This window comes from Sander lucioperca, chromosome 7 (assembly GCF_008315115.2).
Source record: "Sander lucioperca isolate FBNREF2018 chromosome 7, SLUC_FBN_1.2, whole genome shotgun sequence".
NCBI lineage: Eukaryota > Metazoa > Chordata > Actinopteri > Perciformes > Percidae > Sander > Sander lucioperca.
In genome coordinates, this window is record NC_050179.1 from 24,853,317 (window position 1) to 24,864,960 (window position 11,644).

An 11,644-nucleotide genomic window follows, 5' to 3' on the forward strand; every position below is an offset into this window, starting at 1 on the left:
GCTGCGGTCTCAGCCTGGCAACCTCCGTGAACTTTGAGTCTGAGGAGGAGGAGGGGGCAGGGGAGACGACTCTCTCCAGTATTTTGAATTTGTACTGCAGTAACTATTTTAAACACTAGCTGTCAGTAATACATATTGCACCTTTTAAACACAGATGTTACGGCCCCTGGCACTATGCTCTCCAGGCAATTCCCCAGAAACTCAAACAGGGTGGACGCCATCAGGGTGAATCAGCCCACATTACGTTTGTTACCTGATGTGGATTAACAAGGGAAGTGAGTCATGGGTGGTGTCAGCCACTTCTTTTTACGTTAGAGGAATTTCCCAACCACTTAACCAGATCAGATATTTTAGATGAGTCTATCCGGTCTAAACTTTTTTTTACCCAAATCATTCATACCGACGTTGACACACTCGGGTACAATATGTTACACATTTATGACTACAGACCAATATCTGACCACAAACGCTGTCATGGGCACACAGAGGTTAATGTATTTCCGTGTGCATGCTACAATCAACATTGCCAGACACTGGCGACGTGTAGAGAGCCTGGGTTGATTGTTGTTAATTCTTGTGTTAAATTGTGTTAAACGGATGTAAAAGGAAAAAAAAGAAACCGTGACTCAGTTTGCGATCTGATGGCCGAAAAATGATCCCAGTGTCAAACTGTCACTGAGGTGGCTTTTGGTAAGGGGGCAGTAAAAGATTCACTGTAGAGATTTTCTACAGAAGTAGGCAACCTTAAACCATCATATCTTGTGACCTTTGTTGTATGTCATACCCCTCTCTCTCCTGCCCCGTTTCCTGTATGCCTCACGCTGTCATCTGTCTGATGAAGGCGAAACATGTCATAACATTTTAAAAAGTTAACATCTCTCAGACAGAACAGCATATGCATCAGTAAAAAAGTACATTTGAAAGATCTCCCACTGCAGCCTTAATGGCAGAGTAGTTTTTTTTTTTTTTTTTTAAACCCTCTTCAAAGACAACTCAAAAGATTTGCATGACCTTCTTCACTGTTGAATCTGAGCTAATGTGAGAAGGTTAACGCAAGCTCCAATCTGAAGTGAGTAGGTTGTAAGGGATCAGCTACACAGTGACCAAAATGAAGTACCATCCTTTTCTTTTTACAGACGTACCATCTTTTCTGGCTTAAAGTTGTATGTCAGGATGTATGTCCCAGCAGGGCAATTCACCTCTAAACATGCCAGTTATGTCGGGCCTGTGTAAAGGCCTTAGAAAAAAAGCAAAGAGTGCTGACTTGAATGGGCTTCTCTGCTCACCTGGACCTCATCCATATTGATCAGTGGACACTTAGAAAAGGCAAAACATACTGTAACAAGGCACTCTGTGTTTCTCCGGACACATTTGAACTTGTGACCACTGTAATCTTGTTTAAAAAATATAATTTACTAAAATGTGGCAATTGCTTTTTTTATTACCAACCTTAAAAATAAACTGCTGGATTTGCTGAGGTCTGTGGTAATTCTTAGGTCATGATATCCAATCTTTTATTTGTCTAAAATTCAAGGTAGTGGTTTTAAATTCAATTTCACCTTTGCTTTTTGATTTTCATTTCTTTCTTTAAAATCCTATTTTAAGGATTTAGTTCATCGTCCTGGGTTTGCTAAAGTGATTATATCTTTTGCGGGTGCCATGTCATCTGCAGTGTTACTCTGCAGGCGGGTATATTATTGTCCTTTTCCAAAGAAATTTGTTGCCACAGTCTGAGACTCACATAATTGAAAACAAAATTTGCTGCATGTTTGTTTGTCTAACTTCTATTACAAAGAGCCTTGGCCAGTTCTTTACCCTAAAGTCCCTGACGCACCAAGCCGACCGGCAGCATAGTTTGTGTGGGGTGTCCTGCACCGTCGCTAAGCATCAGCCTTTTTTCGGGCCGATTCAATAGAATCGGTGGCTGTCGGCCGTACTGCCAATTCGTCTGAGTGGCTGTTGAGCTTGAAAACAAGAGTGAGGAAAACACACAAGGCTCCTTTCATTTTTCATCTCATCTGATCAATCCAATACACATAAGAGCTGTCAATACTGGTCAAACATGATGTTTGAATGTTCCTTCTAAAAAACACACGGTCGGAATAAAAATGTTTGCACATTATGTTCATAAGATGGCAAACGTACAACAAGATATACATAACTACTTGTGTGGGTATATTTATTGAAACAATAACATGTCTTTTAAAAGATCTCTACATACCTACACGTTACAAAATAAACTAGCTAATATCCTATACCGTGATTTTAATATAAAGGCCGTAATAGATTTCTCTCTCTCTCGCTCTGTCTGCGCCCTCTGCTCCGCTAAACAATTAGCCCTCTAGCAATAGCAATCAAGCTAGCTTTCTAAATAGCCAGGCTCTAAATTAGTTAAATGTAACAACTTAATGTTTAATCACACACTTTTGTCACATCGTAGGAAAGCACATTGCTATCGCCAGATAAGTGACAATTTTGTTTGGCTAATTTTCGGTAACCAGTGTATGATGAAGGCATGTCTACCTCTTAAGAAATGTGATCCGTTTCTGTTTAAACAAAGCTGCTGCAGCTCAACCTAAATACATGCAAGTGTTGCCTAAAATGATCTGATTAGCTGCGGTTCATTAATTCTGTGTTTTGATTGGCAGACCCCAGTAGAGGACGTGCCTTTGGCCATTGCTCCGTTCCAGGGACGAGTCCTGGTGGGAGTTGGGAAACTGCTGAGAATCTACGACCTGGGCAAAAAGAAGCTGCTTCGCAAGTGTGAAAACAAGGTAAGACAAGGACCCAAACACACATAATTGTAGGCACCCAATGTGTTCTCTCAATGTGTCAATTTGTGTGTTAAGCAAAGCTGCTCAGAAGCCAGTTTGGTCAAATGAGGTTTCTCAATCTCAAATCTACCTGTATTGACCACATTTCTCTTAACTTATTGTGGTAAAAGAAACTCGGATTACAGGTAAATCCAAAGCTGTACTATCTTTACCTTTTTTTTAAACTTTTTTTTAAGCCATTAAACTAGTCTGTGGGTAACCTCAATTCATTTGTAGATAAATAACCTGGAACACTGGCTTTTCTGACCTGGTTTAAATAAGTTGAATGGTTTAATTCAATAGTGAGTCTCCTGTTCTTCCGCCTCTTCCTTTGAAGATTAGATATAATTCTGCAGTATGTCAATTTAAAATGAATCACCGCAAAGGTGCACAGTCCTGTAAGGACAGAAATCAGGCTCTGTTTATCAAAGTGCCTGCTTTTCTACAAAGAAACAACCTTCAGCCTGGGTATTTTTTCCCCTCCAAATATCTGTATGATAACTGACGGTCACGTCCATGTGCATCGGTATAAGGGGGTCTCCCTTTTTGTTTGCAGAGGCTTTGTGTTTAGGGGTTAAAAAGTTATGTCATTGACATAGTTGACACAGTTGTCAAAATATACATTTTAAAGTTTCTGAGCACTAGTGGCACTGAAGATGTTTTAATGAGTTAATGTGTCATTTCTATCTAGCTGGTAGTGAAAATGTGTTAGCAATATGCTGTTGACATTGCTGGTTTATAGTCTGTTCAATAAAAATAAATAGGCTTTGCAAATATTTGAGGTAAGACATGATTTTGCCAGGTCTTACGGATAAACACAGAACATTTATTTATTTTTTTATTATTATTATTTTTTTTTTTTTTTTCCAAAGAAAACTGCGCAGGCTACCTGTAAAAGCATGGTTGATGTACAACTCTCTTTCTGCATAACTGTTCTATTGTAAACCAGATGCATGATTTGCATTTTAATTGATACCACATACACACGCGTGTAAGTGCAGCAGTTGTGGACTGGGTGGACTGTACCCAGCTGAGACTTGTACCTGTTTGGTTCCTCCCTTATTGGTTATGTCCTTCAAAAATAACCAACAGGAACAATGAACAGTGCTGCAAACTGCAGCCCGCAGAACAGGGCCACATCACATCGTGTTTTCCTTTGTCCAAACAAATGAAATTTTTCTCCACAATATACATGTGTCATGACTTTTGAGTGGACTTTATTGCTCGCCTATTTAGCACGTTCCCAACCTGGTGACTGGCATCTACACCATTGGCCAGCGTGTGATTGTGACGGACGTTCAGGAGAGCCTGTTCTGGGTTCGTTACCGACGCAACGAGAACCAGCTCATCATCTTCGCCGATGACACCTATCCCCGCTGGGTGACCACAGCCTGTCTGCTCGACTACGACACCATGGCCTCTGCTGACAAGTTTGGGAACATCAGCATCGTAAGTCTGGGGACACGACGTGTTGGGTGTGTGCGAATATCTGACTTGTATTAAATGGCAGAGAGTAGGCGCAATTACCTCTTTGTAGCATTTGACTCAAAAACATCAACAGTGATCGTAACACAAAAAAAACAACTTCTGGAGCCCAGTAGGACTGACGAGCTAAAGAAATTCATGTCTTCATTTTCTATTTCATTTTCTCAGGTGCGTCTTCCCCCCAACACCAGCGATGATGTGGATGAAGACCCCACAGGGAACAAAGCTTTATGGGACAGAGGCCTCCTTAATGGAGCATCACAGAAGGTAAAACCATCATTCGTCAAGCCGTCTGCCCTGCGAGGCTTCTGAAGGTGTACAGTGTAATTAATCTACATTTTTTTCCCTTTTATTAATCTCTAGCATACTCTAGGAACCAGTGATACAGATTCCCTGAATGAAATTCTTTCTCTATTTCACTGGTCATGCCAGCATATGTTGTTGTGGTGTAGAGGTCTTCAACTTGACATAATCCTGACAGAACATGTCAGCCTTAAAGACGGCGCAAAATGAACCTAGGGGTTAATAACACGTGTACCGAGTCGACCGTTCTCTGGGATATGTTTTCATGCTAATCGAATGTGTCTCTAGCTTGAAACAAGCTAGCGCGAACCGCTGATTAGCTTATAATGCTAGGCTTTCGGGGCACTGGTAGAGTAAAAATAAATTGCTATTTCTGTCCCACTAACAAGGCTCAAAATAGCAACACACTTCAACGGTAGCATAATGAGGGTCCCTACATTTAAACCGGAGCATTGAGAACTTTAAGTGTACAGACAGTTTATTAAAAAAAGATAGATTAGAAAGACATTACCATTCGCGTAGACAGGCGGGCGCCATCTTGGGAAAACAGTCATGACCAGTCGAACCACGTACGCCCTGCTTGAGCTATGTTACTGGTTACTGGTTGCACAGCGTTCGTCGGGCCAGAAATAGAAAAATTACCATCAAAATTAAACGTTATGTAAGGATGCATTGATTACAAAATGTACAGATTACAAACACAATTTTGCACCTAATGATGCACCAGTGTCTTTATTGCACGGCTGAACTTTTTTATGTGTGCATTTTTTAGAGTCTGACTGGTCTATTCCTCAGCATTTATGTGTAAGACAGAGTGCGACAGGAATGTAGAGAGAACAAAAGTGAGTTTTGGCGTTGAGCCCAGGCGGCGCTAGTTTGAATGATTCAGGCCGGCTCCTGCTACGGCCGAAAAGTCGGGCCCGTGCACTCTTCCGCCTCCTCCACTGTTCTGACCTCCAACTGCCGACACACAGACACAACACACATGCACATACACAAAGTGCATAACATCGTCAACCACAAGTTTAACCTACTCACAGATGCAAGTGTGTACACACACACACACACACACACACACACACACACATCCTATATTTAAATTCTGGTCAAAAACTGTTTAGGTAGCAGATAGACTGGGAAAGTCCCTCAAATTTAGACATTATGAGTTGGTCCCAGTTGTCATTGTGACACAATGTTTGTCTGCTATTTCTGCCTCCGCGCACATTGATTGAGAATTCCATTTGTTTGGAAATGAGAGGGGGGGGGGGGGGGGGAGAGAGAGAGAGAGAGCGAGCGAGATCTGGCTGGGTGAACTTAATTATCCATACATGGCTGGGCTAATGCGGTCTTACATTAAATTAGATGCATTCCACTTTTATTTGATTAATGTATCTCAAAAGATCAAGGTCAGGGAGACAGAGCGGTCTGTTGAGTAAAAGGAAAAGACTGACTGTCTTAACCCCAAGTGTGTGTGTGTGTGTGTGTGTGTGTGTGTGTGTGTGTGTGTGTGTGTGTGTGAGATTTCTGTCATGTTTTAAGCTGTCTACCAGGGAGTCCATCCCTTCCCCAAGGCTCCATTCAGCCTGGGCTGACTTACTTTCCTCAGCTCCTCAACACTTAATAAACAAAAAGCTTAATTCATAACGTTGACATTCAACTTCTAAATTGACATTTAAATGCTGCCCAGCTTCTCTTTTTTTTTTTTTTTTGCATGTCTATTCATTCTGTTAAAACTCCAAATTTTGGGGGCGCCCTCTAGCTCACCCAGTAAGAGCGTGCGCCCCATGTAGGCTGAGTCCTTTGCAGCTGCCCGGGTTCGAATCCGACCTGCGGCCCCTCTGTCTCTCTCCCCGCTTTCCTGTCTATCCACTATCTAATAAAGGGAAAAAGCCCCAAAAAAATAATCTTTAAAAAAAAAAAAAAAAAAAACTCCAATTTTGTTGAAGATAAAGATTAAGCTACACAAATATTATTAGTATTCCACTATTAATAACTCCAGAGTGTTGTAAAGTCCAAAACTCAAAATGTAGGGAAAAAAAGATCGTAATCATTTCCAAAATTCTCAACATGTTTCTATCTTAATGAAATATCCTGCTTCAACCCATATTTGTTGGCGTTTTAGCCAATCATAAACAACAATTTCACTGCGGTCAAAGAGAGAGCCATGCACCTGTAGTAACGGGGTGGTCTAGAAGCAATCTAACAGCACCATAAATTATGTTTCTATAACCAAATTAAGGTTTAAAAAAAACATTTTGGGTGATGTCATAAAACATGACAGACATTCATAGCCTTATTCTGAAAAAAAAAAAAAACTTTTATAGAAGCTTTGAATGTTAAAAAAAAAAAGTGGCATTCGGTTCAGCCCTTTGTTGTCTTCTATCTGTGCTCTGGTGTGTTTGTTTAATCCTGAGAAGGGCTCAGTAATCCCCTCTCAGGAGACATTGTTGTTGATCTCATCCACACCTGTTGTTTAACACCAGAGGGAAGCTGAGTTCTGTACATTTAATGTCTCAGTTGTCTTTCTTGCGTGTATTCTTGGTCTCATGGCATCAGTGTCATGTATGTCCTGAATGCAGTTTACTCAGACTAATACTGTGGTTTGATTGCTCCCGAATGCTGCCTTTGTATCCAGGGTACATACTGACCTCACACATGACCTCTGATTATTGGCAAAACGTTTTTTTGATGATTATTGGATTAGATTTGACCATCCAGACGAATTTCCTCTAAGCAGAGGATGACTGTGTCTTCTTTGTGACCTGGGTACAGAGGCCACTGTTCATGTACTTTATACGTACATGCAGCTGTTAGGAGGGTCTTGGGACCTGCATGGCTTCAATGACTCGTCTGCTGTTTTATCATATGATCTAATTCCTTCTATTTTAACGGAGCTCCTTGAGATTTTCCATTGACTGTCACAGGTCCTCAAATTCCACTAATCAGAATAATAGCCCAATCGGAATAAAAATGCCTGTAACCACCTCAACTGGAAGTGACTGGCCCGATCAGAAGACATTTTCATCGGGTTGAGAGTAGGGCTGGGCGATATGGAGAAAATCAAATATCACAATATTTTTGACCAAATACCTCGATATCAATACCGCAACTAAATTGTAGTGTTGACTATTGGTGCTTTCACAAAATATTTACACAATGAGATTTTTGATAAATAATCGTCAGTAATGTGGATATAACGACTAAGTAGGTAAAGGCAAATAGTGGAACAGCCACAACAGTCTTGTAAGTTCAGAAATCGACATCACTTTACTGTAATGCAGCCTTTAAAACCAGGAAAAGACAACACTTATGCCATATTACGATAGCCAAAATCTAAGACGATATCTAGTCCCATATCACGATATTGATATAATTTCGATGTATTGGCCAGCTCTAGTTGAGAGCATTTTTACTGTATCAATTTGGAGAATTTCCAAAATGTAGCTGTTATTTAAATAAATAATTGACGCATTCGGGTGATGCCGACGTAAATGAAGTGCATCCAAGGACATACCCAACTTCATTTGAACATAAAAAGAATAGTCTATTGAGCTTCACTAGAGCTGGTTGGTGGTGGTGGCGCAGTAGATATGACACATGCCCTAGTTGCTCCAGAGGCGTGCGACCTCTGATATATAGCAATTGTAAGTCGCTTTGAATAAAAGTGTCAGCTAAATGACATGTAATGTAATGTTGCCAACTATTAAATTAATTGGCAACCATTTTTGATGATTGATTATTCAGTTGGAGTTGTTCTCTGATTCCAGCTTCTTAAATCTTAAATTCTTCCATGATAGTAAACCCAGTTTCTTTGAGCTGTGGACAAACAACACCTTTTTCTGACATTTTATATTCCAAACAACTAATCGATTAATCGAGAAAATAATCAACAGATTAATCGACAATGAAAGTAATTGTTAGTTGCCGCCCTAAGCTTGACTAACGACGACTAGCATGAAACGGATGATAGACAGCAACTAGTGCACTGCCAAAACCTTCTGTAAAATTTATAAATGTATAAATAAAATTTTGGTTCTGTGAGGGTGAATACTAGACATAAATAGACTATTTTGACAGTAATTGTTTGGGTCATGGCGTACTTAGTGTCCTGTACCGACTGGTTCGGGGCAAATACAGGTACCATTAATCTGTTTGTGTCTGGCTGAAGTCTTTCCCTCCCCTCATTGTCTTCCCAGGCTGAGGTGATAATGAACTACCACGTAGGAGAGACGGTGTTATCCCTCCAGAAAACCACTCTGATCCCTGGGGGTTCAGAGTCCATGGTCTACACCACTCTGTCTGGAGGCATCGGCATACTGGTCCCATTCACCTCGCATGAGGTAAAACACAAACATCCACACACACGCACACACACACCATGACATAAGGCTAATGTATCATCGTGGCCCCCAAAATACACACGGTCTCCGTGTCATGTAATGATAAATTTGATTACACAAAATTAGTTTTCTCATCTCCTTCTGCATCATTGTACTTTTTATTGCCATTTTATTTTTGGGGCTGCTCCATTTCTTTTTTTTTTTTTCTCATGTCTCGCTCTATTCCTTGTCTTTTTTGTTCAGGACCATGACTTCTTCCAGCATTTAGAGATGCATATGCGCTCTGAGTTCCCTCCACTGTGCGGCAGAGACCATCTCAGCTTTAGATCCTACTACTTCCCAGTGAAGGTTGGTATTTTTTTATTGTTGTAAACATCTCATCTGATCCGTTTATCTCCTTCAGATGTGGATATTTAGCATCGCAGACTATTAGAAATCAATATTTCATCATTTTTTGTCGTCTCGGTTTTTCTCTCCAGAATGTGATTGACGGAGATCTCTGTGAGCAGTTTAACAGTATGGACCCTCACAAGCAGAAAAGCGTGGCGGAAGAGCTGGACAGAACGCCACCTGAGGTCTCTAAGAAACTGGAGGACATTCGAACTCGCTACGCCTTCTAGGTGTACACCTTCATGCAGTCAGAGGTGTACAGAGACACACTCATAAGTAATATTGCACACATACAAACACACACACACACACACACACACACATATACACAAATCCTTCTTTTCCACATTATGCCTCTGTTCAGGACACAGATTGACGAACACTTATGGATTGTTATATGGTTGGCTGTGGGCAGACACAATCCTTATTACATGGAAACATACCACAAGCTGTCACATGCTTGTTATTCCCATACATTGCCCAGTTACGATGCAAGTCACATGCACCTCTTTGGCAACGTAAATACCTGGAATCAAAACTAAAAGTGCGTGAACATACACCCACACAGCATTGACGTCATCCATGTACATACTTACCGACTCACTTAGTGAGAATTTTCTTACATTTTTCACACCTCCCCTGTGCTGTTGTCAGCAGAAACCGCACACACATAGCGACACCATTACATGGAAACATGGCAGTTCAGCTCTTACATTGCAAGATTGCGTTGCCAAAATTCCCTCAATTCACACGAACAGCGGTGTGAAAAGAATTCACACGCACCCAGATGTGTGACGAGTAACTGTCTGCACCCTAAGAGAACACACACATGCGGACCCCAAGGAGGGGAGGGTAGTTATGGACTGTAAAGGTCAGGCTTCCTGGACAGAAGACACTTGAGGCTGAGAATATTTTTTGTGTTTTTAATTTAGTCAGAAGGTGTATTTCAGTTTGTGTGTCCCCTATCTCTGATCTTAGCTAAATTAAACAAGCATGTTTTTTTATGGTATGAATTGTTTGTGTATTGATTACGTTTATGTTATGATGCATATACCATAGTCCACAATGGTATTGTTAAATCCTAGCCCCTCGCCCTACCTGTCTGTCTGACAACATGTTGGCCCCAGGCTCATTAAAGCATATTGCTTACTTGCAACTGGGAAGCAAACAGAAGCCACCGACTAACCCACTCTAAGCCTCAGGCCACGGTTCAAGCAGTGTTGCCATACTGTGGCATTAGACGACGGCTGAACTCAGACTAAATAAGTGGGTGGAAGAACACTGTAGGTTTGCACTGGGTGTTGTTCTTCTCTGTCCTGTAAATTCCCAACCTCAGCCACAGACACACATAGCATTCCTCAGTAGTCACTGAATTTCGGGGGTTTTGGGATGGGGGCAGTGGTCTGTTTTTGTAAATAAAGTTGTTGTTTTTTTGTGCTTTATAATACCATGTGTTTGTGTCATTTCCTGTCACTGTGTGTGTGGAGGAACCATCACTCGGCCAAAGGATTCATGACTGCATTTGTCTCAATAATTAACACATCAAATGTCCAATATTAGGTTTTGTAATTTTGTCATGGCGTTAGCATAGGAACAGTATGTATGCTGTGTTTTAATTAAGCATTATATAGCTTAAAGGTATAATATGCAGTGTTATCCTTAAAAAAACAAACAATGTATAGACTAATACACAAATAGTCCCTCTCAATCAACACTTATGACCCACTAAAAGTGTGTGGTGGTGTCTGTATGAGACCCTGCCCTCTGCCTGGATGGTTTCTTATTTTGCTGAGCGTGGGACGTTTGTGTCAGCTAAGAGCCTTTGGGCCCCATGGGGTGTGTAACCCCCAACAGCGGGCAGGTTGTGCAGCCTATTCTTATTCCTAACTTCCCGCTTTGCCCATCAGCTTCTCATACTGGTGCAGAAGTTTAAATGACAGAGACACACAAATGGACAGATGAAGCTCTGCATTAGCTCATAACACCTTCCCGCTGAGGTGTGGGTGTTACTATTTGTGCTTTAGAGCGTAACCATCGTGAAACAATCCAAAAATAATGTTCTATTTCTCAGATTCACTGCCTTGTTCGGGGCTCCCTCCATCATCATTCACTCTAGCTCCCTCGACCGCTGATGTGCTCTCTCTCTCTCTCTCTCTCTCTCTCTCTCTCTCTCTCTCTCTCTCTCCCCCCCTCCCTCCCTCCCTCCCTCCCTCCCTCCCACATTTGGTGAGGTGCAGACCCCACAACTTTTTAAGGCCTAAAGACGAGGATAATGATTTGTCACAGTAACACTCAGCTACAACAAAGTCCTCA

General features: G+C 41.3%; 1 protein-coding gene across 3 annotated transcripts in view; it reads left to right on the forward strand.

Moving 5' to 3' along the window:
• sf3b3 (splicing factor 3b, subunit 3) overlaps positions 1 to 10,778 on the forward strand; it is a 36,282-nt gene extending 25,504 nt beyond the window's left edge. Inside the window, exons 22-29 of one of the 3 annotated variants that reach the window (XR_004897847.1) lie at positions 2,649 to 2,774; positions 4,050 to 4,262; positions 4,467 to 4,565; positions 8,798 to 8,941; positions 9,185 to 9,289; positions 9,421 to 9,576; positions 9,752 to 9,787; positions 9,832 to 10,778. Coding sequence is in view for 2 of the 3 variants with exons in the window: in XM_036003091.1 (XP_035858984.1) it covers positions 2,649 to 2,774; positions 4,050 to 4,262; positions 4,467 to 4,565; positions 8,798 to 8,941; positions 9,185 to 9,289; positions 9,421 to 9,561 (828 nt within the window). In the remaining variant the exon portion in view is untranslated. Of the gene's footprint in view, positions 1 to 2,648; positions 2,775 to 4,049; positions 4,263 to 4,466; positions 4,566 to 8,797; positions 8,942 to 9,184; positions 9,290 to 9,420 lie in introns of all 3 variants that reach the window. The other 2 variants (XM_036003091.1, XM_036003090.1) reach the window with 2 other exon arrangements.
• The last annotated feature ends 866 nt before the right edge of the window (positions 10,779 to 11,644 follow it).